Source organism: Aotus nancymaae, unplaced genomic scaffold (genome assembly GCF_030222135.1).
Source record: "Aotus nancymaae isolate 86718 unplaced genomic scaffold, 86718_ANA_hifiasm-v0.15.2.pri h1tg000053l, whole genome shotgun sequence".
Taxonomy (NCBI): Eukaryota; Metazoa; Chordata; class Mammalia; order Primates; family Aotidae; genus Aotus; species Aotus nancymaae.
In genome coordinates this window covers 3,090,702-3,116,816 of record NW_026988467.1, presented here as the reverse complement: position 1 = coordinate 3,116,816, position 26,115 = coordinate 3,090,702, and the positions used below count along the sequence as shown (strand labels likewise).

The window sequence follows — 26,115 nt, the reverse complement described above, 5'->3', positions numbered from 1 at the left end:
TCTGGCTACCCCCATGCCCCAAGCAGCCTTGGCCTGGCATATAGATCCTCAACCTGGGCCTCACCCGTGGGCCCCTCATGCCCCACGGCCCCTCCCTGGGCCCCACAGGCCCCTACCCCAGCCTGCTCCCTGGCCCAGGGAGGTGAGGGGGGCGTTGTACCCTGTGCCCTTGGCCCGGTCTGCCTCCCGGCCCTCTCTGCCTCCCCTGCCCTCTCTGTGCACGGCCCGTCTTCCTCCTGAAGTCTCCTTCAGGTTTCCGTCCTGGATTCCTCGCTGTCCCAGACATGGCTCAGCTTGGAGTCCTCTGCGTTGCTTGGTTGGCCTCCTTCCTGGTCTTCTTCCCTGTGGAGGGGAGGCTCCTTCAGGGCAGATGCCAGAACCACTTATGCGTTCCCAGGACTCAGTGGTGTTTATTCAGTGGGTCAATCAGTTGTACTTTATGTAAGACTGTGAAAAAGACCCCAGTAATAGGGACTCCTGCTTTGAGACACAGGCCCCTGGCTTGCTGCTCCCCTGCCCCCCACGTGACGCAGGTCTGTCTTGCTTTGCCCACCGCCTCCCGCCCACAGTGGCTTTCCCGGAGGGTTGGGGAGCAGCCTCCACCTGTAGGGGTCATGGAAGCAGCCTGGGCCGGCTCCAGCCTCTGAGCGCGCCTTTCTCCCTCGCAGCATCTCCTCCGCCAAGGCCGGCCGGCTGTGCAGGCCTCCCACGAGCTTGAGGTCGTGGCGACTGAATACGAGCAGGACACCATGGTGGTGAGTGGAGACGTGCTGGGGTTTGGCCGCATCAAGCCCATCGGCGTCCACTCGGTGGTGAAGGGCCGGCTGTACCTGACCTTGGCCAATGTGGGTAAGAGTCCCTGCCAGCTTTGCCCAGCATTGTGCTGTTTCTCTGGTAGTATGGGCTCCCTCAGGCAGGGGCCACGTCATGGGCGTCACAGGCCCAGGAGGAAACCGGCAGAATTCTTAGCAGCTTGGCCATGGAGCTGTGTCCTCGGCTGCTGAGTCTGTCCTGGAGCTAGTTGTTTGCCTTCTGCATTTCTCATGGGGTTAAAGGCCGTCAGTCCTCTCAGGCTCTCCTGCATTGCTTTTTGTGGTGCTGTCCCTGGAAGATCTCTGGGCAGTCCTCAGACACACTGACCGGGTTCCGGGAGAGACCTCCCTGTGCCTCATGGAGGACAGACAAGGGGAGTGTTCCTAACTTTCCTGCAGCCCAGGAGGAGGAGAATGGAGAGACGTACTTCTTCTCGGCCCAGCGCCATGACTTAGTAGCAAATGGTGCCCCGGAATTGCTTGTTAGACTAAGAAAGCCCTGGACTTCACTCCACGTCCAGGACTGTGGCGGAGGGGACACGTGGGTTGGGCGGCTCAGGAGGGTCCCGCCTGGGACGTTCCAGGGGCTTCGACTGAGGCCTCTGCTGGGACAGGGGCTGCTGATGGGACGTCAAGGGACACAAGGCTGGTGGTGCCTGCCTGTGCACGCCTCAGGGCAGAGGACCGGCGTGGGACCCTGCAGGACCAATGACAAACTCACTGAACCTCCCGAGGGTCCTCTGGAACATTTGGGATTTTTCAGGGCAGCACTGAAAGCACCAGAAAACTAAGCCGTGTGGTGTTTCTGGAGCTGTGTCTGTCTGCGTGAGACTCAGACTTCTCTGCTATTTTATTAGGGAATTTTCCACTGCTCAGAATCCAGCCTGATTGTAAACCCCAGAGCCCCACGGGCCACATCCACCCCGTGCTGGCAGCGCAGAGGCTGGGGGGGCCTGGCGGAGGGGCGCAAGTGCACAGCTCGTTAGTCAGTTGGAGGCTCTGCCTGCCTGTTTACAAATGTAGATCCGAGGCGGCCTGCAAAAGAGACAATATGGACACAGCAAAACTCAATTAGGTTCTGGAGAAATAAATGAGCCACATGTGAGAAGCAGGCATTATTCAAAGGCTCATGCAGCTGAGGGAGTTGCAGGGCGCGTTCTGCTCTGAGACTGCACTGCTTGTTTTTATATTTAATTCTCCAGCCCACAAATGTGCAGTGACTCCAGGTTTTAAAATCTTATCTTCAGAAGAAAGATTGGCTCCATTATATGTTATCTCAAATTGTCATTTTCGTACTTTGCCTGCAAGAGAGAGATAAGCTCATGGGAAAGGGAGGCTGAGATAGCCAGCTTGGGAGACTCCAGTGCCGACGGAGAGGGAGAGGTTTTAACGAAGGACAAATGCCACCCGCAGCACTCTGCGCATCGGTGCAGCCAGCCTGGCTCTCCTCCGTCAGTTCTGCATTTTTTGGAAAAAAAGGTGTTATGGCTTTTCTTTCTTCATAAAACTGGCTCATTTGTGGTGCAGCATGCTTCTGTCTGCCAGCAGCGTGGGTGCCGGCAGTGTGGGTGCCAGCCTGCAGGGTGACCGAGCGGGACGGAGCCTTGGCCTTAGCCTGGATTCTGCTCTGGGCTGGCTGCATTCACAGTGCGTATTCCTGTCTGAGGCCACTCGAGGAAGCCTGTGCCATGGCTAGAGACAGGCTGGGGACAGTCTGCCAGCTGGGCCCAGAGCCCTGGCACTCTGATGATGGGGAGAGGATGGCCTTGTGCTTGGTGACCACTCCACGCAGGCCTGCTGCCTTCCTTAGTGGCCTCTTTTGCACTTTTGGTTAGCTTTTGTCATCCAGGGACTGCAGGCACCAGACTGCTTTCTTTGATCCCAGCGATCTTGGGTGTGGAGTAGGACAGGGTTCGGCTGGGAGCTTGGGTGTCACATGTATTCTGCGGCCCTTCCTGGGGGAGGCAGGTGTCAGGACAGATGGCCACACAGGCCAAATGTCTGTGTTCTCACGGGACGTTCAAGGAGACTGGATGTGATGGGCTCTGACAGATGGCCCGGCTGTGGGGTCCCATGCGTGGCGGTGGCAACTTTGCTCCAGCTGCAGGGCTGCGTCAGGAGCCCTGTGTGTTTGGAGGGAATTCCTGCCCCTGCAGCAGATGTGTGGGCACAGGTGTAACCTGTTTTGTGGAAGGGGAAGAAAGCCTGCACTAACTGAAGATCCAGGTTGTGCCCTGATGAAATGCTGTGTCTTTGCTGCTCGTCCCCTTCTTGAGTGAGCACGCAAGTGTAAATTGAGTTTACCTCGTTTATTTTCCCATGTGTGCTAAGTATAAATATAGTAAGAGGAAATGGTCATGAAGCCCAGCAGTGTTCTGTGTCCATAAGGTGTCCCATGGGGTCCCATGGGACAATGTCCCATTGTCATCATTAGGCGTCCTGCAAGCCTGAACTCCAAGAATGCTGGTCGCCTGCCCCTGGAGCCATCTGGACCCGGCTTGACCTTGCAACACTCCTTGATCTCTTAGTACTTCCTGGGGTGGTGCATAGTACAGGCTTAAAATAGGCCGATGCTCACTTCAGTCAGATGTGGGTAGACGGGGCCTTCTCGTCTGCGATTCAGAGAACCACTTGCTATCAGATGAAGGTAGTCGAGAAAGCTGCAGAACATTCTGGGCTGCCCCCGGGTATGGGATGAACCCACTGCCACCCACAGTGAATGGAGGTGCTGGGCGCCTGGGAGGCCCCTCTTTCTTGGAGCAGGTCCTCGGGACGTGACAGAGAGCTTGCCAGGACCGCCAGCCCATGAGCTGCTGCCCCTGCCAAGAATTCCCGTGGGAAGAAACACAGCAAGAAGCCGAGATGACTCAGCTTGTGGGTGGGAAACTGAGGCTTTGGGGCCGGTGGCACTTTATCCTTGTCACGTGGAGGGCAGCGTGGCCGAAGCGTGAGCATCAATGCCAGTGCCTGCAACTCTGGCCCTGGTGCGGGTGGGCTGGGCTGGTTTAGGCTGCCATCCCTTCCCTGCCCTGGCCTGCTTGTTTGTCTGCCATTTTCCCACACGAATCTGGGAAGTCCTGAGGACCCTGACCATGCCTTCTTTGTGGTGGGGTTCGCCCTTGTACCTGGCACCATGGTGGAGAGATGGTTGGAAGCATTGATAAGATTGATGAAAACTTCTCACCCTGGAGCCCTGTTCTCCTTGGGCTTCAGAAGACACAGCCATGGAAGGGGAACATCTGTTCATGCGAAGGAGCGCTGATCTGGGCTCCTTTCTTAGGGACAAGGATCTTGATCCTGTTACCATGAACTGTCACAGGCAAAAACGGATTCCTGGCACTCTGGAGAGGAGTGTGTTCCGGCAGAGGCAGAGCCTCTGCTGGGGCCGGGCAGGGGCGGGCTTTAACTTGAAGGGAAGCTGGAGACCCCTGTGAAGCGTGTGGGAGCAGAGGTGGCCCTGGAGGGCCAGCGCAGGAGGGAGGGTCCCAGAGCAACAGGGAGAAGACTGAAACAGCCCTCATTCTAGGTGCCCGCTCTCAGGAAGCCGGCTCGGAGTAAGGATGGAGCGGACGCTGTGGAAGCTGGGAGGCGGTTGGTAGCCCGAAGGCAGAAGGATGGCGCAGGGCACGTGGGGGAAGTGGAGGCTGCATCCTTATGGGGGTGTAGCAGGGACCTGGGGTGACAGGGAGGTCAGCATTGCTGTCTTGCTGCACAGCACGGTGCTGACGTGGAGTTCAAGGAGAAAGAACAGGAGGTGAGAGGCGGGTGACAGCTACTGGGACATCGGCAAGAATGAAATTCCCCTGAAAAGAGATGGCTGGGTACATGTGCCACTGGCCTTTCTGGTTGCCAACTGGGGCGTGGGAGGAGGCAGCCAGCCTTCCCATCCTTTGTGCCGATGTCTGTGAGCCACTGCGCCCAGCTGGTTCCCACTTTTAACAGTTCCCGGGAAGATGATGAGAACATCGGAGACCTGAGGGCACGCAACACTGCCTCATTGGAATTAAGGAAATTGATGGCACAAGCATTTTGCACATACCTTGGGTGGTTCATTTTGGGACACAGCTTCGTTGGCAGTGCTCTGCCTCACCCCTTGGGGAGGTAAAGCCACACCGAGGTTGTGGGTCCCATCCTCGCAGAAGAGCCTTCCTTGGGCAAGCTCGGCTTCCTCTAGGATACTCACATTTGCAGGTTCGAGGGGCGCCACACCCACTGGCCACGTGTCTTCTGTGGACACGCTTGTCCCAAGGCCACACCGCTGGCTCTCCAAAGGCTTCTGTTATGAACACAACTCTGGTGAAGGCTCCGGTTTGTAGGGGGCTCTCACACTCTGGGGTGTGTGTGGAGTCAGACATTTGCACATGTAAATGCACACAGGCCTCTCCTTGAAGAATGCGGCCGTCAGGAGGCCAAGGTTAGAGTTTGTGAGGCAGCCCATCTTGTGACCCAGAGATCCAGGAGTAAGAATCCTTGTGCAGGCAAACTGTGAGCACCACACAATTTCATTCGTCACCAGGAAACGGAGGCTGCCTCTGACACGGCAGGAGAATGAAGACCTAGAGGTGAAAGTTCACAGCAGAACCAGCTCCCACCTTTGTCTGTCAATTGCAAAACATTCAAAACAGGTGGTGGGACCTTAGCATATCAGGGTGTAGATGGGCCGTTTGAAAGCCAGAACTGCTTATTTGGTGGGTTGTCTGTTTCATCAGATTCTTGTTTGGGATTAGTGTCTTACTTTGGGGTGTTTTTCGTTTAGGTCACCTGTGTGAACAGAAAGTGAGAGATGCTAGCAGATTGCCACCGTCCAGGTCTCGGGTCATCTCAAACGATGGAGCCAGCCGCTTCCCTGGAGGCAGCCTCCTCATGAGTGGAAGCTCAAGACGTGAGTCGACACTGTTGGGCACGTGTGGGTAGGTCGTGAGTGGCGTGTGAGAGGTGGAAGGCTGCGCGTGTGTGTGCATGTGCACGTGTGTGTGGGTGTGTGCACTGTTTATGGTGCTGTCAGTGCCCCTCTGCGTCTGGAGCAGGACTGTGCTGTCCACATGTGGCCCGGTGCCCTGGCTGGATGCTCCTGTGGACCTGCAGGCCCCCACCGAGCCACCGCATTGATGACACCCTGGCACTCTAGGCTGGGTTCTGCAGGCGACTGTGTTGTTGAGAGAAGTGGGAACCCTGCCAGGGGTGTCTGTGTCCGACTGGCTGCCCATCTGCAGGGGGAGGAGAAATGGAGAGAGGGTCAGGATGAACACAGATTTTTAAAACAAGTTTTTAAAACAAGTCCCACATGTTGTGAACAGAAGAAATAAGCCAAATATAGAGTGTGGGAAAGAAAGACCTGGTTTTGAGAGGGAAAGACCTGGGTTTGGTGAAAATGTGTTTCACAGCAGGGAAGCTCTGAAGTTTTTCTATCCCCTTGAAATGTCAGGCCTCAGAGCTGGATAGAAAGTACTTGTCATTTCAACTACACGTGGGAAGTGCTCTTTAAGGAGCATGCTCCCCGGAGGCTGCAGATCAGCTTGTCTGAATTCAGAGCTGCTGGGAGCTTTGTGTGTTGCTGGGTCTTGGAGCTATGGCTGGTTAGAGGTCGGAGGGGCCTTTGGGTTCCATTCTGCAAGGCTTCCAGGATCCCACAAGGCCCCTGACACTGTGGGTAAACTTTGTACGTTCTCCCTGGGAGGGGCCTGAGGGGCTCAGAGGGATTCATGATCCAGGCCGAGTGGAGTCTGTTCTGGGCCAGCTTCCTCACTGTAACGTTGAGGAAACTGAGATGAAGAGAGATCAGGCGACTTGGCCAGTGTGGTGGCTAAGGGGTGAACGTGGCTTAGAATCTGGATTCCCTGCCCTGGGGTCAGTGCCCTTCATCTTCAGCTGGTCCCACAGACCCACCTAGAGCATGTGGGAGAGCCAGCTCCATAGAGAGAAGTCCCTGAGCTCGAGGAGCTCAGCTGAGGTTATTCATGAACCTTGCCTCCTGGTGTAGCAGGTCAGGGGCTCAGCTGTCAGGGAGCAGGAACCCAGAAGGACTTGCTGAGAGATCAGAGGCCCTGGGGTCAGCGATCCTCCAGACTCTGTTTTGCTCAGAAGCAGGGCAGGAGGTGTCCCTTAAAACACATGTCTCACCCATGGGGCAGGGCTCCAGAATCAGCAAGTTGCGCAACATTTTAAAAAGGTTCTCAGTGCTTCGTGCCTTGCTCCAAGTGCAGTCTCACCCAGTCACTCTGTAACTTCATTTCTGGCTTCGTTGGGACCAAGTATTTGTTGGGGTGATGCAATCTGAAAACTTGAGCTCACGATAAACCCCCACCTGCCCAGGTCCCAGGTCCCTCCTCTCATGCCCTGGCTGCAGGTAGCGCAGACCAAGCCTGTGCCTGAGACTTGGAAGAGCTGCTCGCCTCTGCGAAGCAGTTCGCCGCCTTTAAAATTGAATAGTGGGGGGACTTGACGGTGGCACCTGTTTCCTTGTGAGAAGGAGTTGGGGGCCACATCCCTTCCCACCGTGTGGAGGCCTCTACAAGGGGCTGCCAACGCCTGTGGAAGTGGAACCAGGCTGGGAGAGCTCAGGCTGGTGTTGGCTTTCTGTGGGAAGTTTCTGCTGGTGCCAGGGAGTGAGGAAGGACCCAGGCCCTAAGCTGGGGTGCCCCTCAGCTGCCCTGTCTGTGCCGGGCTGAGCGATTGTCTGGGAGTCTCATGTGTCAGCCTGTGGCGTGGCCTTGTCACTCAGCACAGTCCCACCCGGCACCCTAAGCTCCTGCTCTGTGTTGGAAGGAAGGGCCTGGCCTATGCAGTAGAGGCCATGCCTTTGCCTGCCACTGCTTGACCCTGTTCAGCTTCTGTTGGTTTGCTGACTGACTCTCATCGTGTGTCCCGGCTTGAGTAGGGCCATCCCAAAGGAGGTGGGCTACCCTGGAGGTCAGAGTTGAGAGCAGGAGCTTGAGGGCCAGGCCTGCTCTGAGCTTCATCCCCCACCCCCTACTAGCTGGAGGCCTGCCGCCAAGGGGGCAACCCATTACCCTCTATTGTTCATCTGAGGGGCTGAGGCCGAGAGCCCTGGGTGAAGGCATTAGTGGGCCCTTGAAGATCCTGAGAGCGTGACCTTCTAGAACATGACCTTCTTCCCCTAGAAAATGCCCTGGTGGTTTGTTGATTGCTTTGGATCTAAGGACCAAAGTCAGAATTCCTTTTAATTTGGAGGCTGAGGAAAGGAGGGGATGCTGTGGAAACCAGGGTATAAAGTTACTGTCTTTTTCTGAGTCTCAGAATTGCAAAAGCATGAGCTGTGCTCTTGAGCTCCCTCCCTGGATAGGTGGTCCTGGGAAGCCTGCTTCCGTGTCTGCTGCTGAAAGGTAGACACTGCATGTCCACCCGACTCCCGCTCTGACCCTTTCGCAGGAAAGCGCGTGGTGCAAGCACAGAAGCTGGCGGACGTGGACAGTGAGCTGGCCGCCATGCTGCTAACCCATGCCCAGGGGGGCAGGGGGCCTCAGGACATCGGCCGTGAGGTGGATGCCACCCGCAGGCGCAAGCTGGAGCGGATGAGGTCTGTGCGCCTGAAGGAGGCCAGGGGAGCGTCGGGCCGGCGCGGGACCAGCGTTCTGGTGAGGGTTTCTCCACTGTCACTGTCCCCGGGGTCTCCATGCAGACCGAGTCATTGTGCACGTCTCTCCCTGCCTCCCACATGGTTGCTCTCTTAACTTCCTCCCGAGTCCTAGTGACAGAATAATAAGAACATCAGACTTTTTCAGCCACCAGGGGAAATCTTTAAGTGAGAATTATCTGGAGAGCTTTTAACAAAAGCCAGTTCTTGGGCGTCACCCCTGGAGATTCTAATACCGATCGGTTTGGACAGGATCCCCGGAGCCTGGGTTTGAAGAAAGCTTTGCAGGTGATTCTGAGGCTCCCTGGGGCCTGGGGACCAGAGCTGTGAGCAGCTGACATATCTTGGGTTATCGGTGTAATTGTTCTGGCTAGAAAAATCCCCCTTTTTAGCTGAAAATCTAAATAAAACTTTTAATACTTTGCAACTAAGAAATGGGAGGTGAGAATGGCTGTATACCTCCTGGGCTCGGAGAAGACGGGAACCACAGGGCCTCGAGAAAGATCTCCTGAGATTCCCCTCCCATGCAGGCAGGCCGGGGTCTCAACAGAGGCGTCCCTCCCTCCCTCCCTTCCTCCCAACAGGCAGGGCTTAAAGCTGTGGCCTCTGGAGGCCACCAGCCTGGATGACCTTGGCTGTGTCTGTATGAGCTTGAAATTGAGGAGCCGCTCTCAGCCCTAGCCCTGTTTCTCATCCTAACTCACGTCTGGCCCCATTGTCCAGCACAGGCTGTCAGAGGTGCCCCTCTTGAAAAGCTCTGATGATAAAATTCTGATGGAGGCCCCAGGTGTGAAAGGCCCAGCTCCAATCCCCCTGCAAAGAACAGCCAAAGCCTTGGATGATGGAAAGTGAATATCCAAAGTCATTTAAGTCAGAAATCAAATTTTGTCCTCACTTTTTGAGCCTGAAAGCATTCAAGTCAGCCCATCTCTTCTGTATTAGACAGAAGATTCCCAGCGCCCAGCCTCAATGGCTTCTTGCAGCCACTGAAGCCTGGCTGACTCCCTGGCATCGGGGTGACCCCTTCCAGGCCTCAGATCTTGCAAGGCAGCCTCTAGTGGGCCTCACTTTTTCTTGTAAGGCCCGCTGGAAAAACAAGCCAGTCTCCAGCCTATAGAACCCATGTGCGCTGGCCAAGCCCTTAGAGTCCCTGGGCCATCAGAGCAAGGGGGTGGCTGAGCCGTGCTGAGGCAGCGTGCTGGTTGCCCTGACTCTGACCCAGTGTGACCGAGACTCAGCAGGCTGGGGGATTGTCCTCTCCTGGGGGCTCTGGGCCCACACAGTGTTGTGTTGGGGACCTGGCTGGTGAGGCCTATCACAAGTCATAGTTTTGAGGCCATTCTTTTCTCTCGTTTGAAACCACTGCTTCTGATTCTGCACTGTGCCGGGGGCCATTCTCGTGGCTGTGAAGGCGCTCGGGAGCAGGCAGGGGTGTTGTGTAAGCCTCCGTGTCAGGGACATAGCAGATCTCTATCCAGCACTGCCTGAGATCCATGCCTGGGTGGGGCTGGCCAGTTCCACACAGACCATGTGGTCAAGGAAGGGGATGGTGGTGGTGATGATCCTGGAGAAGTGTCCTGTTCTGGTGTTGTGGGTGGTGGGCGGCCAGCAGTAGCCCGTCATGGAGGAGAGTGTGCCTGGGACCCTGTCTGCTATGTCCTCTTGTCCCCAGGCCCAGCAGAGTGTCCACACACAGCACTTGCGGGACCTACAGGTCATTGCTGCCTACCGGGAACGCACGAAGGCCGAGAGCATCGCCAACCTGCTGAGCCTGTCCATCACCACGGAGCACACGCTTTATGCCACGTTGGGGGTCGCCGAGTTCTTCGAGTTTGTGCTTAAGAACCCCCACAACACACAGCACACAGTGACCGTGGAGATTGACAACCCCGAGCTCAGGTGAGGCCCTGGCAGTGCCCCCCTCCCCCCAGATCAACAGCCCTGAGCTCAGGTGAGACCCTGGCAGCGCCCCCATTCCCCACAGATTGACAGCCCAGAGCTCAGATGAGACCCTGGCAGTGCCCCTGTCCCCCTGCCCTGATTGACAGCTGAGCTCAGTGAGGCCCCGGCAGTGCCCCCATCCCCCTCCAGATAGCCCTGAGCTCAGGTGAGGCCCTGGCAGCTCCCCTATCCCCCTCCAGATAGCCCTGAGCTCAGGTGAGGCCCCGGCAGTGCCCTCATCCCCCTCCAGATAGCCCTGAGCTCAGGTGAGGCCCTGGCAGCGCCCCATCCCCCTCCAGATAGACAGCCCTGAGCTCAGGTGAGGCCCCGGCAGTGCCCTCATCCCCCTCCAGATAGCCCTGAGCTCAGGTGAGGCCCTGGCAGCGCCCCATCCCCCCCAGATAGCCCTGAGCTCAGATGAGGCCCCGGCAGTGCCTTCATCCCCCTCCAGATAGCCCTGAGCTCAGGTGAGGCCCCGACAGCACCCCCATCCCTCACAGCCTAGATTTGTGTCGAGTGCAGCCGGCACCCCTTCTGAGCTGGGCTGAATTCTGCCTGAGAGCCGAGGCGATTTGATTCTTCTCTCTCACTCCTCTGAGCACCGCTCTCAGTGGGTGGGATGTACCCTCCTGTGGGCCTTCCTGGGAAGAACTGCCCTGATGCCTGGACACTGCCTCCCCCAGCGTCATCGTGGACACTCAGGAGTGGAGAGACTTGAAGGGTGCTGCTGGCCTGCACACACCGGTGGAGGAGGACATGTTCCACTTGCGTGGCAGCCTGGCCCCCCAGCTCTACCTGCGCCCCCACGAGACCGCCCACGTCCCCTTCAAGTTCCAGAGCTTTGCGGGGCTGCTAGCTGCGGCGCAGGTGCGAGGATCAGGTGCACGGGGAAGTTGCATTTGGCTGACGACTGTGGGAAATTGAGAATGCTTCCAGTCTCCACCAGTGTCCCTCCCATGCCTGTGGCAGACAGACCAGCCTTTGGGTTGCTGTCCGCTCCCCTTGGTACTCGACAAGAGCCCCAGCACCTGCACTGTGAGTGGTAGCGTGCCCCTTCTCTTTTCCAGCCCGATGGGTGTCAGGCTGGACCGCTCTTCATTTTCTTTACTAAGTGGGTCAGAAGGGCTTTTTAAAGCCCAGTGAATCTAATGGATTGACATTTTCTAGCATCTTCTCTCCAGTTAATGTTGTTTGCTCCCTTCCGACTGCAGCACTGGCTACTCTATGCAAGATGCAGCCTTGCAGGCGTGTGTGTGGGGAGCATGCACACGGGGGTGTGTGTACAGGTGGTAGGTGAGGTGTGTGCAGGGAAGATATGTGAGGTGTGCGTGCAGGAGGTGGGTGTGTGAGGTGTGCATGCAGGAGGTGGGTGAGGTGTGCGTGCAGGAGGTGGGTGTGTGAGGTGTGCGTGCAGGTGGGTGTGAGGTGTGCATGCAGGAGGTGGGTGTATGAAGTGTGCATGCAGGTGGGTGTGATGTGCGTGCAGGTGGGTGTGAGGTGTGCGTGCAGGAGGTGGGTGTGAGGCGTGCATGCAGGAGGTGGGTGTGTGAGGTGTGCATGCAGGAGGTGGGTGTGAGGTGTGCGTGCAGGTGGGTGTGTGAGGTGTGTGTGCAGGTGAGTGTGAGGTACGTGAAGGTGGGTGTGAGGTGTGCATGCAGGAGGTGGATGTGAGATGGGTGTGAAGTGTGCATGCAGGAGGTGGGTGTGAGGTGGGTGTGACGTGTGCATGCAGGAGGTGGGTGTGAGGTGTGCATGCAGGTGGGTGTGAGGTGTGTGTGCAGGAGGGTGAGGTGCATGCAGGTGTGTGAGGTGTGTGTGCAGGAGGGGTGTGTCAGGTGTGTATGTTGGAGGTGGGTGTGAGGTGTGCGTGCAGGTGGGTGTGAGGTGTGCGTGCAGGTGGGTGTGAGGTGCGTGCAGGAGGGTGAGGTGCATGCAGGTGTGTGAGGTGTGTGTGCGGAGGGGTGTGTGAGGTGTGTATGTTGGAGGTGGGTGTGTGTGGTGTGCATGCAGGTGGGTGTGTGAGGTGTGTGTGGAGGTGGGTGTGGTGTGCATGCAGGTGAGTGTGTGAGGTGCGTGCAGGAGGTGGGTGTGGTGCATGCAGGAGGTGGGTGTGTGATGTGTGCATGCAGGTGTGTGTGAGGTGTGTATGTAGGAGGTGGGTGTGGTGCATGCAGGTGGGTGTGAGGTGTGCATGCAGGAGGTGGGTGTGGTGCATGCAGGTGGGTGTGAGGTGTGCGTGCAGGAGGTGGGTGTGGTGCGTGCAGGAGGTGGGTGTGAGGTATGCATGCAGGTGAGTGTGAGGTGTGCATGCAGGAGAGGTATGAGGTGTGTATGTGGGAGGTGGGTGTGAGATGTGCATACAGGTGGTATGAGGTGTGCATGCAGGAGGTGGGTGTGTGAGGTGTGCATGCAGGAGGTGGGTGTGAGGTGTGTATGTGGGAGGTGGGTGTGTGAGGTGTGCGTACAGGAGGTGGGTAGTGTGCATGCAGGAGGTGGGTGTGTGAGGTGTACATGCAGGAGGGGTGTGAGGTGTGTATGTGGGAGGTGGGTGTGTGAGGTGTGCATGCAGGAGGTGGGTGTGAGGTGTGTATGTGGGAGGTGGGTGTGTGAGGTGTGCGTACAGGAGGTGTGAGGTGTGCATGCAGGTGGATGTGTCAGGTGTGCATGCAGGAGGTGGGTGTGAGGTGTACATGCAGGAGGGGTGTGAGGTGTGTATGTGTGAGGTGGGTGTGTGAGGTGTGCGTACAGGAGGTGGGTGGTGTGCGTGCAGGAGGTGGGTGTGTGAGGTGTGTGTGCAGGAGGTGGGTGTGAGGTGTGCCTGTAGGTGGGTGTGAGGTGTGCATGCAGGAGGTGGGTGAGGTGTGCATGCAGGAGTTGGGTGTGTGAGGTGTGTACGCAGGAGGTTGGTGTGAGGTGTGCATGCAGGAGGTGGGTGTGAGGTGTGCGTGCAGGTGTGTGAGGTGTGCGTGCAGGAGGTGGGTGTGAGGTGTGCGTGCAGGTGGTGTGTGTGGGAGGTGTGTATGCAGGAGGTGTGAGGTGTGCGTGCAGGAGGTGGGTGTGAGGTGTGCGTGCAGGTGGGTGTGTGAGGTGTGTGTGCAGGAGGTGGGTGTGAGGTGTGCATGTAGGTGGTGGGTGTGTGAGGTGTGCATGCAGGTGGGTGTGGTGCGTGTGCAGGAGGTGGGTGTGAGGTGTAGGTGGTGGGTGTGAGGTGTGCGTGCAGGTGTGAGGTGTGCATGCAGGAAGTGGGTGTGTGAGTTGCATGCAGGTGTGAGGTGTGCATGCAGGTCAGTGTGTGAGGTGTGTGTGCAGGAGGTGGGTGAGGTGTGCGTGCAGGAGGTGGGTGAGGTGTGCGTGCAGGAGGTGGGTGAGGTGTGCGTGTAGGTGGGGGTGTGAGGTGTGCGTGCAGGAGGTGGGTGTGGGGTGTGCATGTAGGTGGTGGGTGTGTGAGGTGTGCATGCAGGTGGGTGTGGTGCGTGTGCAGGGGGTGGGTGTGTGCGGTGTAGGTGGTGGGTGTGAGGTGTGCGTGCAGGTGTGAGGTGTGCATGCAGGAGGTGGGTGTGTGAGTTGCGTGCAGGTGTAAGGTGTGCGTGCAGGTCAGTGTGTGAGGTGTGTGTGCAGGAGGTGGGTGAGGTGTGCGTGCAGGAGGTGGGTGTGAGGTGTGCGTGTAGGTGGTGTGTGTGAGGTGTGCGTGCAGGGGTGTGTGAGGTGTGCGTGCAGGAGGTGGGTGTGAGGTGTGTATGCAGGAGGTGGGTGTGTGAGATGTGCATTTGGGAGGCCAGAGTGTGTGAGGTGCGTGTGCAGGAGTTGTGCATGTGGGGGTCTGTGTGAGGTGTATGTGCAGGGGTGTGTGTGCATGCAGTGTGTGAGGTGTGTGTGCAGAGGGTGGTGTGTGAGGTGCCTGCAGGGGTGTGTCATGCCCGGGTGTGTGAGGCAGGCATGAGGAGTGTAGTGTGTGTTTCAGCTTTTGACCTTTTGGGGTCAGCTCTCTAGTGTATGTGGGAGGTGGGTGTGTGTGAGGTGTGCGTGCAGGAGGCACACCTCACATGCCCACCTCCTGCACACACCACCTCCTGATGGTCCTTGCTTAAGGTGGACTGGAGATGTCCTTAGAGGCTCACTCGCAGGGTTCCATGCTGGCTCTTGGGATGGGCTGTGAGGACAGCAGGTGGGACCTCAGGCCTTTGGATCAGGCAGAGCCGGGTTTCCACCTGGGATCTGCTGTTCCCCTTGCTCATGGCAGCCTCAGCCTTCTCTGGTGCAGTGAGACCAGTTGGTGGTGGTTACTGCCCAGAGAGTCAGTGTGAGAGGAGGCTTGTGGCTCCCAGCTGGGCGGCAGTGGTGTCTCTAAGCACAGGTGCTGGTCCCCCAGTGATGTTGCCTCCTGACCTTTTCCTGCTGATCTGTTCCCACAGGCCTCTCCTGGGTTGAGCAACGAGAAGGGCATGGATGCCATGTCACCTTGGAAGTCTAGCACAGTGCCCACTAAACACGCCAAGGTAAAGGGGCACCAGAGGACAAACTGATCTTGGGGATCCCCGGGTATTCCCAGGGCCTTGGTGGTCTGACCCTTGCGCCCTTCTCTCCCCTCCTGGAAGGAAGGGCTGGGGCCAGGGCACAGCAGGGGTGGCGTGGGCCTCAGAATGGCCTTCTCCATGTCCTCGCTGGGCAGGGCAGCTTCGTCCGGGCGCTGGCACAGCCTGCCTGGTGTCTGGCGGGAAATGCCTCCTTGGTGGCTGCCTTCTTGCAGCCTGGGGCCCGCGGTTCCCGTGGTGGCTGCCACAGCCTGTGGCCACTCTGTGAGCCTCACACACAGCATTCGTGTGTGGTGTCCTTCTTCCTGGAAATAAGACTTAGCCCTTGGTTCCCTCCATTGCCAAGGGAAGGCCATGTTGTAAGCCTTCAGCCGGCTGAGACATTCTCAGGAGGAGCTTGGGAGACACTGCTCCGTTATGGCAGTTTCTGAAGGCTTTTTTTTTTTTTTTGGTAGAAACATGCCATTTGTAGTAGTTGGGAAGTGAAAAACAAAATAAAAAAGCCTTGGTCTTTCCCGCACCCTGCCTGGAGAACAGAGTTCAGAGTTGAGCAGTCCCAGCCTGAGGCTGTGGGGTCCCTGCTGTGGAGTCCCTGTGGCCCGAGTCTCACTGTGGTTGCAGCCTGGCCCCCTGTGTCCACCAGCCCTGTCACCAGTGGAAACTTGCTTTATTTTATTTAAATCTGCAGCCACAGCTTTGCCTTGGTCTAAGGAATACGTCTGTTCTGTGTTTAGTGCTGTAGGTTACATCTGAGGCTAATGCTTTTTCCTTAAACGTGTGGGAAGTCCCAGCCATCACATCCTGTTGCCAAAACCATTGGGAGGAAAGTCGTCCTCTGCCAGCTTAGGTCTGAATGGCAAGCCTGCAGGTGCATGACCGGAGACAGAGGGACAGGAGGAGAGGCGGGCCTCACCGTCATGAGCCTGTGGCAGCATTTGGGAAGCTCGTAGCTTGCCGAATGCCCAGAGGTCGAGGTTTCTGTGCCAACGTAGCACAAAGTGGGCGAGGGCCAGGGCCTCCTTGGGAAGGCAGGGACGTTCTGTTGTCTCTTTATGCTGTGGGCATGGGCAGTCTGTGACCTTCCTGGAATTTGCAGGACGATTTCACTTTGAAATGGGAGGTTAATGGCGGCTGCGTTTTCAGGAGGCTGTGCACTAGTCAGATAAGGGACATTCAGATAAGGTTTCAGATGTTTTCACCTTAAAATCATCTTTATGTCAAAAATGTGATCTCTTCACATGAATTTGGAGTTCTAGGGGAAATCTAGGCATTGTATTAGTTTACCCGTGATGACTTCAGGGCGTGTCTGACCGATAAGGACTCTTCTTTTTACCGTTGACTGCATGCTGTCATCCTGCCCCCAATCAACGCAGATCTTGGCATCGTCTGCCTCCGCGGCTGGGTCTTTCTACAGCTGGTGTGTTTGGTTCAGGACTGCTGTCCTCCTTGGGTGCTCCGCCTCTGGAGTTGCTTAGTGGGGAGACTGCGTCGTTCATGAAGGCCACCCACAGAGCATGCTGGCTGGCACTGTGCTCAGGTGCTGACGGCCTGATGCCACTGTTGTGAAGTCTCCCTGCCATTCTCCCAGTGAGTTTTCTACAAATGAGAACTTTCGCTATCGGCAGTTTGGTTACCTGAAACATCCTTTGTACTGGCAAGTGAGGGTGAATGTTAGACTCATTCCCTTTATTTATCCATTTTCAAATAAGTGAGCTGCATCTGAGAAGCCTCCAGAGACGGTCCGTGTTTGTGACGTCTCATGATGGACAGCTGGGTTTTATATTTGTATTTATCATCCCACGGCAGGCACTCTTAGATGCTGGAACTGCCCTCTCTCTGGCCACCACCATCCTTTTCAAGTTAACTCCTGTGCCTTTTTCATAAAAAGTAGTTACTTTAAATAATTTTGAACTTATGGAGAAGTTACAGAAAAGTGCAGAGAATCCCCACACATGGTTTCCCCAGACTTCCTGATCGCTAACCTTTGCCATGTTTGCCTTGCCATTCTCTGCTTATGCATTTTTTCTGAACAGCTTGAGAATAAATTATCAAGTAATGGCCCTTAATCCATGACACTTCAAGCTGAGTTGTCTTGAAAATAAGGCCACTCTCCTCGGTGACCAAGGCAGAGTCATGAAATTATGGAATGGACGCTCCTCTTCTGTCCTCACAGGCCCCATTCACATTCACAAAGGTCCCAGTACTTGACAGACTGCCCACCCAGTGGCCCCGACCAGCCCGCTGCCCACGGAGTCCTTCTGGTGTGGCTGCGACCATTCTGAAGTGTGCAGACGGTTTTCCTGCAGCGCACCCAGTGGGGCCGGTCTGGTGTTCGCTTCTGTTAGACCTAGGTTATGCCTTTGGGGCAGGGACTCTGCAGACACTTGCTGTAACCTCTCAGAACTTCATACTGGGAGGGACACGATGTTGCTTCGTCCTGTTACTGGTGATGCCTTTTTCATTCAGTTCAGATGGCGTCTGCCATACTCTTTTCCTGTAATAATCAAGAAATGTTTTGTGTTTAGTAATTAGTAACAAGTAAGTATCTTGTCGGGAGATACCGAGGCCATTCAGATGCCCTGTTCATCAGACTTTACGCACTAGGTCTCACTGTGCACTGGTGGCCTGGCCCAAGTCAGTGTCAGGATGCTGCCTGCCACAGGTTTTCACATTCCATCATTCCTTCTCTGTTGGTCACCGGCATTTTAAGTAAGGTAGAGCTGGGCCTTTACCTCATTCACATAGTTATTTTTTGTATCCTTATGAACAGTGAATTTCTGTTGTACTCATTTTGTTACTATCATTCTTTATTTTGTTGCTGATATTCATGTTGTCCCCAACTAATGAGGGGCAGCCCCTTCAGGCCAGCTCCTGTGTCCTGTTGATTCATCCCTGTCCTCCTCCGAGTCCTTCCTTATTGCCAGCACAGCAAGATGCCCCAGGCTCAGCGTGCATTTCCGGAATGTCAGCCATTTAGCTAAGGTTCCTTTGGGTGGAGAATGATATTTAGAAACCAAGATGTGAGTGCTAGATGTTTTCGGTACTACTGGGATGTCACTGCCGCTAGTCCCTCTTAGCAGAGAGACCTAAGAGGTATGTGCCTGCACCTACAGATGCAGACATAGACATGTGTGCATAGCATGTATATATGATGCGTAGATATCTGTGTGTGCACATGTATGTGTGTGTGTGTGCACAGACTGTTTCTGTGTGTGTTGAAGACCATGAATTCATGCCAGTTCTTCTAGCACTAGTTAGCATCACAGATTTCTTTCTGTTGTCTGTTTCCATGTTTGTAATTCCCATTTCTGCTTGTGAGAAACCTGGTTCCCATTTGGTTCACAATATTTACTTATTTGCCTAATTCCTCTGTATATAACCAGTCTGCTGACCACACTGGCCAAATTCCTTTGGCTATAATACCACTGACCACACTGGCCATTTTTATGTATGTGTATATTTCAAAATGTCAGTACCAACCAGGGATAGAGTATTCTCTATGTAGAGCAAGGTTTCTGAGGGTGCTTTTGCCCTTAGGTCCTTTGTGTCCTGTGATGTAAATTCACTTAAAGAATTCTCCTTTGGGGAGTTACAGAACCAACTTGATAGAAGGTTAGATTTGTTTATTTTTAATACATTGACACTTCCATATATTTTAGTTTAGTTTTTAAAACTAAAAACATTTAATTAAGTCCAAAGTTAAACTATAAAGCAAGATTTATTTGGAAGGATCTTGTTTCCATTCCTGCCCCCACCCCCTCTCCGTCTTGGTGTGTGCAGATATGAAGTGTGTGTGCATGTGTGTCTGCATGCATATGTATGTGCGTGTGCATATGTGTGTGTGGGTACGTGTGTGTGTGCATGTGCATGTCTCTGTGGGTATGTATATATCTTGAAATAAACATAGCCTTTGTATCAGCTGTCCAAATTAATACCTCTTTAGACAATATGGTTTTTAATAAGTAACTCTTTTGAAACCAGGAGAAGTTTCTATTTGTAACCCTTTTTGTTTAGGCACAGCCTCTTTTTGTCATCTGGACTCAAAGAGCTCATGCTGACATGCTTGACCGTGAACTTGACCATGCCACCACCCACCCCAGGACCTCGTGGCCTGACTTGCACATGTGCACGCAGGATGTTGGGAGGTGGAATCATGGCGGAAGTGTGCATACTTGAGAGAAATAACAGCAGTGTGGCTGCTCGGGTGCCCTGTGCTGGGTGCCGGCCCAGGCCTTGCTCAGTGGTCCCCTCTGGGTGGGCACGCACTGCTGCAGACTCAGTCCCTGCCTCTCATGATGCCCAACCTTCCCCCCAATGGCAGCAGAGGGTGAGTGGGTCATGGCGACAGTGGAGATCCCTGTACTGTCTGAGGAGGGACGAGAAGCTGCCCACGAGCCTCGTGCCCATCCCAACGCTCAGTGTGGCCTCTTCCCAGGTCTTGTTCCGAGCAAGTGACGGCAAGCCCATCGCCGTGCTCTGCCTGACCGTGGAACTGCAGCCCCACGTGGTAGACCAGGTCTTCCGCTTCTATCACCCAGAGCTCACCTTCCTGAAGAAGGCCATCCGCCTGCCGCCCTGGCACACGCTTCCAGGCAGGTCCCGCATTGACCCCGTGGCCACATGTTGCAGGCTCACCTGTGTGAAGTAGATGTCTCCTGAGGGTGACAGATGACCTCATGGCTTCATGCCCTGGTGCTGTTAGAGCAGCACATGGTGCCTGGGGAATTCTGCCTCCTGCCTTTGTGGTTTGAGATGGTATCCCTCTTGCTACCTCTGAGATGACCAGGTGCGAATTCGCTGGCTGAGTCCACCCTTCTAAAAATCCCAGCTCCCGTGGCCCAGGTCCGGGCATGCCTTGAGGAACACCCGCCTCCTCACCTGATGGCCGTGGGTCTGGGTGTGCCTGGAGGAACAGCCACCTCCTCACCTGATGGCCACGGGTCCGGGTGTGCCTGGAGGAACACCTGCCTCCTCACCTGATGGCCGTGGGTCTGGGTGTGCCTGGAGGAACAGCCACCTCCTCACCTGATGGCCACGGGTCCGGGTGTGCCTGGAGGAACACCTGCCTCCTCACCTGATGGCCGTGGGTCTGGGTGTGCCTGGAGGAACAGCCACCTCCTCACCTGATGGCCACGGGTCCGGGTGTGCCTGGAGGAACACCTGCCTCCTCACCTGATGGCCGTGGGTCTGGGTGTGCCTGGAGGAACAGCCACCTCCTCACCTGATGGCCACGGGTCCGGGTGTGCCTGGAGGAACACCTGCCTCCTTACCTGATGGCCGCGGGTCCGGGTGTGCCTGGAGGAACAGCCACCTCCTCACCTGATGGCCACGGGTCCGGGTGTGCCTGGAGGAACAGCCGCCTCCTCACCTGATGGCCGTGGGTCTGGGTGTGCCTGGAGTAACACCCGCCTCCTCACCTGATGGGCCGCATGTTTCTGGTAGGCGCCCTTATGGCCGAGTGCAGGCTTCCCTGCTGCAGGGAGCTGTGCCTTCCTTTTTATGACCCCCTTGATTCCCTGAGGAGGTGGCTGGAGCTGAGCCATGGTGGGCTGGATGGGCGGTGTCCATGCAGGGAGCACAGTGCTTGGATGCTGTCCTGGGAAAGGTGGCAGCGTCCGTTTCCCCAGCAGGGGTTTTGCTAAGCACCGTAATGAGCCCGGCCTGTCCTGTGGTGTGTAATATGTGGGGCTGTCCCCACAGGCCTGGGCTGTGGAGAAGACTCTTTCTGACATTTCCCCACTCCAGGTGCTCGGGTGGGGATGCCTGGTGAGGACCCCCCAGTCCACGTTCGCTGCAGCGACCCAAACGTCATCTGTGAGACCCAGCCTGTGGTAGGTTGTGTCGTGGCCCCGGCTCAGGCAGGTCGTTCCCAGTGAGGCTTCGCTCCCATCATCTTCCCCGTGGGTCTCCTGGGAGCCTCCTCATTTTAGGTTTTCTGCTAAGTGGTTTCTTTCCCAAGGTACTAAAGGGCTATTTTGACATTCTTATGAGAGTTTTATGAGCGGGTTTTTATTTTTTCTACTAGCAGATCAGCTCCTTGATCATCTGAATTTAAATTTTAAAAAGGCATGAAGCAAAGTGAATAAAGTAAATGGTAATTAAGGCACTTATTAATTACTATTGTGTAAAGGATAAGGCAATAATTGTGTTATGACCAATTAGGAAACTGGATAAAATCTCCTGTAGAATCTAATTATTGAGATCCATGTAGAATCAGGAAGCCGATGATTTTCTTGTTGGCAGTGAACAGAATAGTGAATTCAGACTGATATAGAACGTGAACAGATTTGTTCTGGGAGGGGCTGGCCCTCACTTGCTGCATGGACTAGTTGCAGATTTAGGGGCCTGGCTGGGGTCAGCAGAGCTGGGCAGTGGGCTGTGTGTCCTGATGTGCTGCATGTCCGGTTGACAGGGCCCCGGGGAGCCACGGGATGTGTTTCTGAAGGTAGCTAGTGGTCCAAGCCCGGAGATCAAAAACTTCTTTGTCATCATTTACTTGTAAGTGCACAGGCTTCGGGGGTCTGGGGACTGTGGCAGGGGAGAGGAGGAGGAAGGCCTGGGGCCGCTGCTGGATTGAAAGTGGGCTTGGCCCCTTCCTAAACTTGGAGGAGCTAGTGGGCCTTTGCTTTGTGAGGCGGGATTCTGCTGTGAGTTCCAGAGCCAGCAGGGGCCTGGGGAAGACATCCTCTGTATTCCAAAGGGACACGTGCAAACTGAAGAGACTTGGGATGCAGCCCGTACCCACCAAGGAAAGACACAAGGCAGCCTCTGTCACCAGACAGCACCAAGGGCCGCCCAGAAGCCCCTTGTCACTTTTCTCGCTGAGTCCCCAGGCCGAACAGCGTGAATGAAGCTGTGGCCCCTCCTGCGAGGTGCAGGGCTGTGGTGGGATGGCCTGCTCCTCTCTCCTCCAGGCTAAATGACCCGGCCCCTTTCCCCTCCCTTCCTAAGTCTGATTTCCAAGCCCTGTGAGAATCCTTTAAAACTCGTGTGAGCTGGGAGGTTTCCTGCAGTACTTCTGAGGAAGGGTCAGGGGTGAACCGGCATTAAGTGCCCACCAGAGGGTGAGGGGCCGCGTGGACACGTCTCAGAGTGGCTTCCTCATGAGCCCATGAAGATGCTTCACCCAGCCCTATTTTACTATGAAGCACCAGGCTCTTGGCTCTAAGATGCTAACAGGGGCCTCCGTGCTCAGGCTGACATGACCTCCAGCCTCGCTCTATCTCCCGTGTGGCACTGCCCTTGGCTTTGCCTCAGAACCCTTATTGGGGGTGACCACTTGTCCAGCATGTGTGCTTGGCCAAAGCGTGCCTTGTCATTTGTTTGACACGTGATTCCTAAGCACTCTTGTGCCAGGTGGCATCCTGGGTACAGACAAGTGGGGACATCACTCAGCCCTGCTGTGCCCTGAGAGCCTCTGCTGTCAGTGGGAGGTGGGCAGCCAGGGGTGGAGCCAGCAGGACCCATCTCTGCCTCCCCAGGACCAGTCCTCTGGGGCATTCCCTGCACAGCCTTCCTGCTGCCCGCGCTCCTGGCAGCCCTCGTCAGCCTCTCGTGGGTTGGTGCTGCGTCCTCGGGGACAAGTGCAGATAGCTCTTGTCCCACTGCAGGGATCGCTGGCTGGCGGTGCCCACACAGACATGGCAGGTGTACCTGCACTCCCTGCAGCGTGTGGATGTCTCCTGCGTCACAGGCCAGCTGAGCCGCCTGTCCCTTGTCCTTCGGGGGATGCAGACAGTGAGGACAGTGAGAGCTTTCACCTCGCACCCCCAGGAGCTGAAGGTGCGGCCCCTCGGGGGCTATCCTGAGCCTCTTCCCAACCCCAGCCTGGAGATGGGCGGCGGGCATTCAGCTGCAGCACAGTGGGTGGTCCCGATGGCAGCTTTTATGGTGCCTCCAGTGCTCAGACGCTGTCACCAGAGGCTTCCTGGCAGTCGCCTTTCATTAGATGTGCCATTGTGGGGTGAGTGACGTACACACCAACTCACAAAGGCCAGTGTTCACAGTTCCTGCAAGGTAAACAGTGGCAGGAGCTCTGGTGTTAATGAAGCCACAGTTAGACGGGGTGGGCGGGCCCCAGGTCCCACCAGCTGGCCAGGGTTTTAAGCCCAAGATGGCTTCGATCTCCCCATGCTGAGGCAGCGCTGAGGGAATAGTCACCATGTGGGAGGAGGGACTTCCTGACGCAGACCCGAGCCCGGCCACAGTGATGCAGGGTTGGGTTGTGGCTTCAGATTTGGCTGCCCCTGAGCCACTCGTGACCCTGGGCTCCCCTGGCTGCTGGGGGCTGCAGGCACCTGGGAGCCTCTGCTTGCGCACTGGGAAAGGCTCTGCCCTGACCCACGTCTCTTGCTCTTAAAGACGGACCCCAAAGGTGTCTTTGTGCTGCCGCCTCGAGGGGTGCAGGACCTGCATGTTGGCGTGAGGCCCCTCAGGGCTGGCAGCCGCTTCATCCACCTTAACCTGGTGGACGTGGATTGCCACCAGCTGGTGGCCTCCTGGCTCGTGTGCCTCTCCTGCCGCCAGCCGCTCATCTCCAAGGTATGTATGTGTGGCAGGTGCAGGCTGAGGGGACAGGGGCTCAATACCAAGGCACTGCAGGACCCCTACCTCGGTTCTGTGACTCCGCCACCCGGATCCAGGGGTCTGACCCGGCAGGGCTGGGTGCACAAGTATTTGCTCCTGTGCCGTCTGTCTCCCGGATGGAAGCTCCAGAGAGCATCTGTCTTATCTCTGTGGGGTCCCCCATGTCTGGGGCTGGGCACAGTGCACAGTAGGCTCAGGGGATACTTAGAGAAGGGTCCAGTGGCTGCATCTGTGAGTGGCTGCAGCGTCTCCCTGTCCCCTCCCTGCACAGGCCTTTGAGATCACGTTGGCAGCGGGTGAAGGGAAGGGCGTCAACAAGAGGATCACCTACACCAACCCCTACCCCTCCCGGAGGACGTTCCACCTGCACAGCGACCACCCGGAGCTACTGCAGTTCAGGGAGGACTCCTTCCAGGTGCGGTGGGCTGTGCGTGGGACTCCCAGGGAGGCCCGGGGTTCAGGGAGGACTCCTTCCAGGTGCGGTGGGCTGTGCGTGGGACTCCCAGGGAGGCCCGGGGTTCAGGGAGGATTCCTTCCAGGTGCGGTGGGCTGCGCGTGGGACTCCCAGGGGGGCCCGGGGTTCAGGGAGGATTCCTTCCAGGTGCGGTGGGCTGCGCGTGGGACTCCCAGGGAGGCCCGGGGTTCAGGGAGGATTCCTTCCAGGTGCCGTGGGCTGTGCATGGGACTCCCAGGGAGGCCCGGGGTTCAGGGAGGATTCCTTCCAGGTGCGGTGGGCTGTGCATGGGACTCCCAGGGAGGCCCGGGTTTCAGGGAGGACTCCTTCCAGGTGTGGTGGGCTGCGCGTGGGACTCCCAGGGAGGCCCGGGTTTCAGGGAGTACTCCTTCCAGGTGCGGTGGGCTGCGCGTGGGACTCCCAGGGAGGCCCGGGTTTCAGGGAGGACCCCTTCCAGGTGTGGTGGGCTGTGCGTGGGACTCCCAGGGAGGCCCAGGGTTCAGGGAGGACTCCTTCCAGGTGCGGTGGGCTGTGCGTGGGACTCCCAAGGAGGCCCGGGTTTCAGGGAGGATTCCTTCCAGGTGCGGTGGGCTGTGCGTGGGACTCCCAAGGAGGCCCGGGTTTCAGGGAGGATTCCTTCCAGGTGCTGTGGGCTGTGCGTGGGACTCCCAGGGAGGCCCGGGTTTCAGGGAGGATTCCTTCCAGGTGCTGTGGGCTGTGCGTGGGACTCCCAGGGAGGCCCGGGTTTCAGGGAGGATTCCTTCCAGGTGCTGTGGGCTGTGCGTGGGACTCCCAGGGAGGCCCGGGGACCTAAATGGAGGACCTGCATTTAGTAGTGAGATCCTCGAATCACCAGCAGTCTTCTAAAAGCCCCAGGGCGGTGACATGTGCCATCCCATCCTTGGGTGGCCCGTTAATTTTTTTAGTAGCTGGAGATTTAGCAAAGTTTCTCCTGAGCGTGGGACAGGGCAGTGTGCCTGGGGCTTTTCACAGTAATGTTAGACAGTTTAGATAGAAAACGAGTGTGTCTCCATTACGCATAACATGTCACCGTGACTGAGCACCTAGACTGTCCCTATCCTTGTCTTGGGTGCTGAAGTCAAAGGCAGGCCTTGGATGCACACGCAGGGCTCCCGGGCCTTTGTCGGCTCCCCTGGGAAATACACAACCGTACGGAGAGGCTGCCGGGGAGAGCACAGGATGGCCCAGGGGTGGATGCTGGGATTTGGACGCTTACCTCCAGGTTGGGGGTGGAGAGACCTACACCATCGGCCTGCAGTTTGCGCCTAGTCGGAGAGTTGGGGAGGAGGAGATCCTGATCTACATCAACGACCATGAGGACAAAAACGAAGAGGCATTTTGCGTGAAGGTCATCTACCAGTGAGGGCTTGAGGGCGACGTCCCTCCCGCCGGCCCGGCTGGGGTCCGTCTGTGCCCCTGCTGCCCTGCAGGCCATCCTCCCCGCCTCTCCACAGTCTCTGACCTCAGGGCCCACCCGGCTGACCTATGCACGTGACTGAGGAAGCAGAGACCGAGCGCTGGTCATTTTGTAGCACCTCCGTCCAGCGTCGCTGCTGCCGACACCCAGCAGTCCTGGGTTCCGTGAGCGTGAATTTGTGGCGGTGGCCCTGGCTCTGGTGCTGCTGTCCACGCATGTGGGACCCACGTTATCTCTGTTGCTCAAAATATATTTTATGAATCATCCTAAGTGACAAAATTATGTTTTTCTTACTGGATTTTGTACACACATAATCTGTTATTTGCTATGCAATATTTTATGCTGGCGTTATATCTTTTTTAAATTGTTGAACAAAATACTAAACTTTTACACGCCTTCCCTTGGCAGTTTTCTTGATTGTTCTCTGCTGGCGCAGTGTCAGAGGCTTTCTGTCTACAGCACGAGGCTGGCTTCTCCAGCCAGGCGGCCCAGGCCCCGTGCCCTCACGGAGAGGCCACTCAAGCCTGACCCAGGTGGGGGCTGAGACCGTGGCTCTGAGATGGCAAAGGCTGGGGTGTGGGCGTGCGGGGGCTGAGGGTCCCACGCCTGAGTGCAGGGTGGGCCGCACTCAGCAGTGGTTGCAGAGAGCACACGGCCCGCTGGCCCTTGCTGTGAGGCGCGGTCCTCGTTTGTGAACATCAGTCTCAGCAGGTGGCCTCTGCTGCCTCTGCATGCTCTGATCCTGATGCGGTCCCTGT

At 56.6% G+C, this 26,115-nt stretch overlaps 1 protein-coding gene across 10 annotated transcripts in view; it reads left to right on the top strand.

Annotated features, from left to right (window-relative positions):
• Positions 1 to 25,757, top strand: part of NPHP4 (nephrocystin 4) — a 138,527-nt gene extending 112,770 nt beyond the window's left edge. For 7 of the 10 annotated variants that reach the window (XM_064363153.1, XM_064363154.1, XM_064363152.1 and 4 more), the window contains 12 exons: positions 669 to 849; positions 5,569 to 5,694; positions 8,202 to 8,407; positions 10,079 to 10,305; positions 11,031 to 11,214; positions 14,760 to 14,843; positions 19,315 to 19,471; positions 20,625 to 20,710; positions 21,292 to 21,377; positions 22,490 to 22,661; positions 23,241 to 23,420; positions 23,737 to 25,253. In XM_064363153.1, coding sequence (XP_064219223.1) covers positions 669 to 849; positions 5,569 to 5,694; positions 8,202 to 8,407; positions 10,079 to 10,305; positions 11,031 to 11,214; positions 14,760 to 14,843; positions 19,315 to 19,471; positions 20,625 to 20,710; positions 21,292 to 21,377; positions 22,490 to 22,661; positions 23,241 to 23,420; positions 23,737 to 24,786 — 2,739 coding nt within the window. In that variant the 3' untranslated portion in view covers positions 24,787 to 25,253. Of the gene's footprint in view, positions 1 to 668; positions 850 to 5,568; positions 5,695 to 8,201; positions 8,408 to 10,078; positions 10,306 to 11,030; positions 11,215 to 14,759; positions 14,844 to 18,893; positions 19,145 to 19,314; positions 19,472 to 20,624; positions 20,711 to 21,291; positions 21,378 to 22,489; positions 22,662 to 23,240; positions 23,421 to 23,736 lie in introns of those variants that run through there. The other 3 variants (XM_064363158.1, XM_064363155.1, XM_064363161.1) reach the window with 3 other exon arrangements.
• Positions 25,758 to 26,115: the final 358 nt, after the last annotated feature.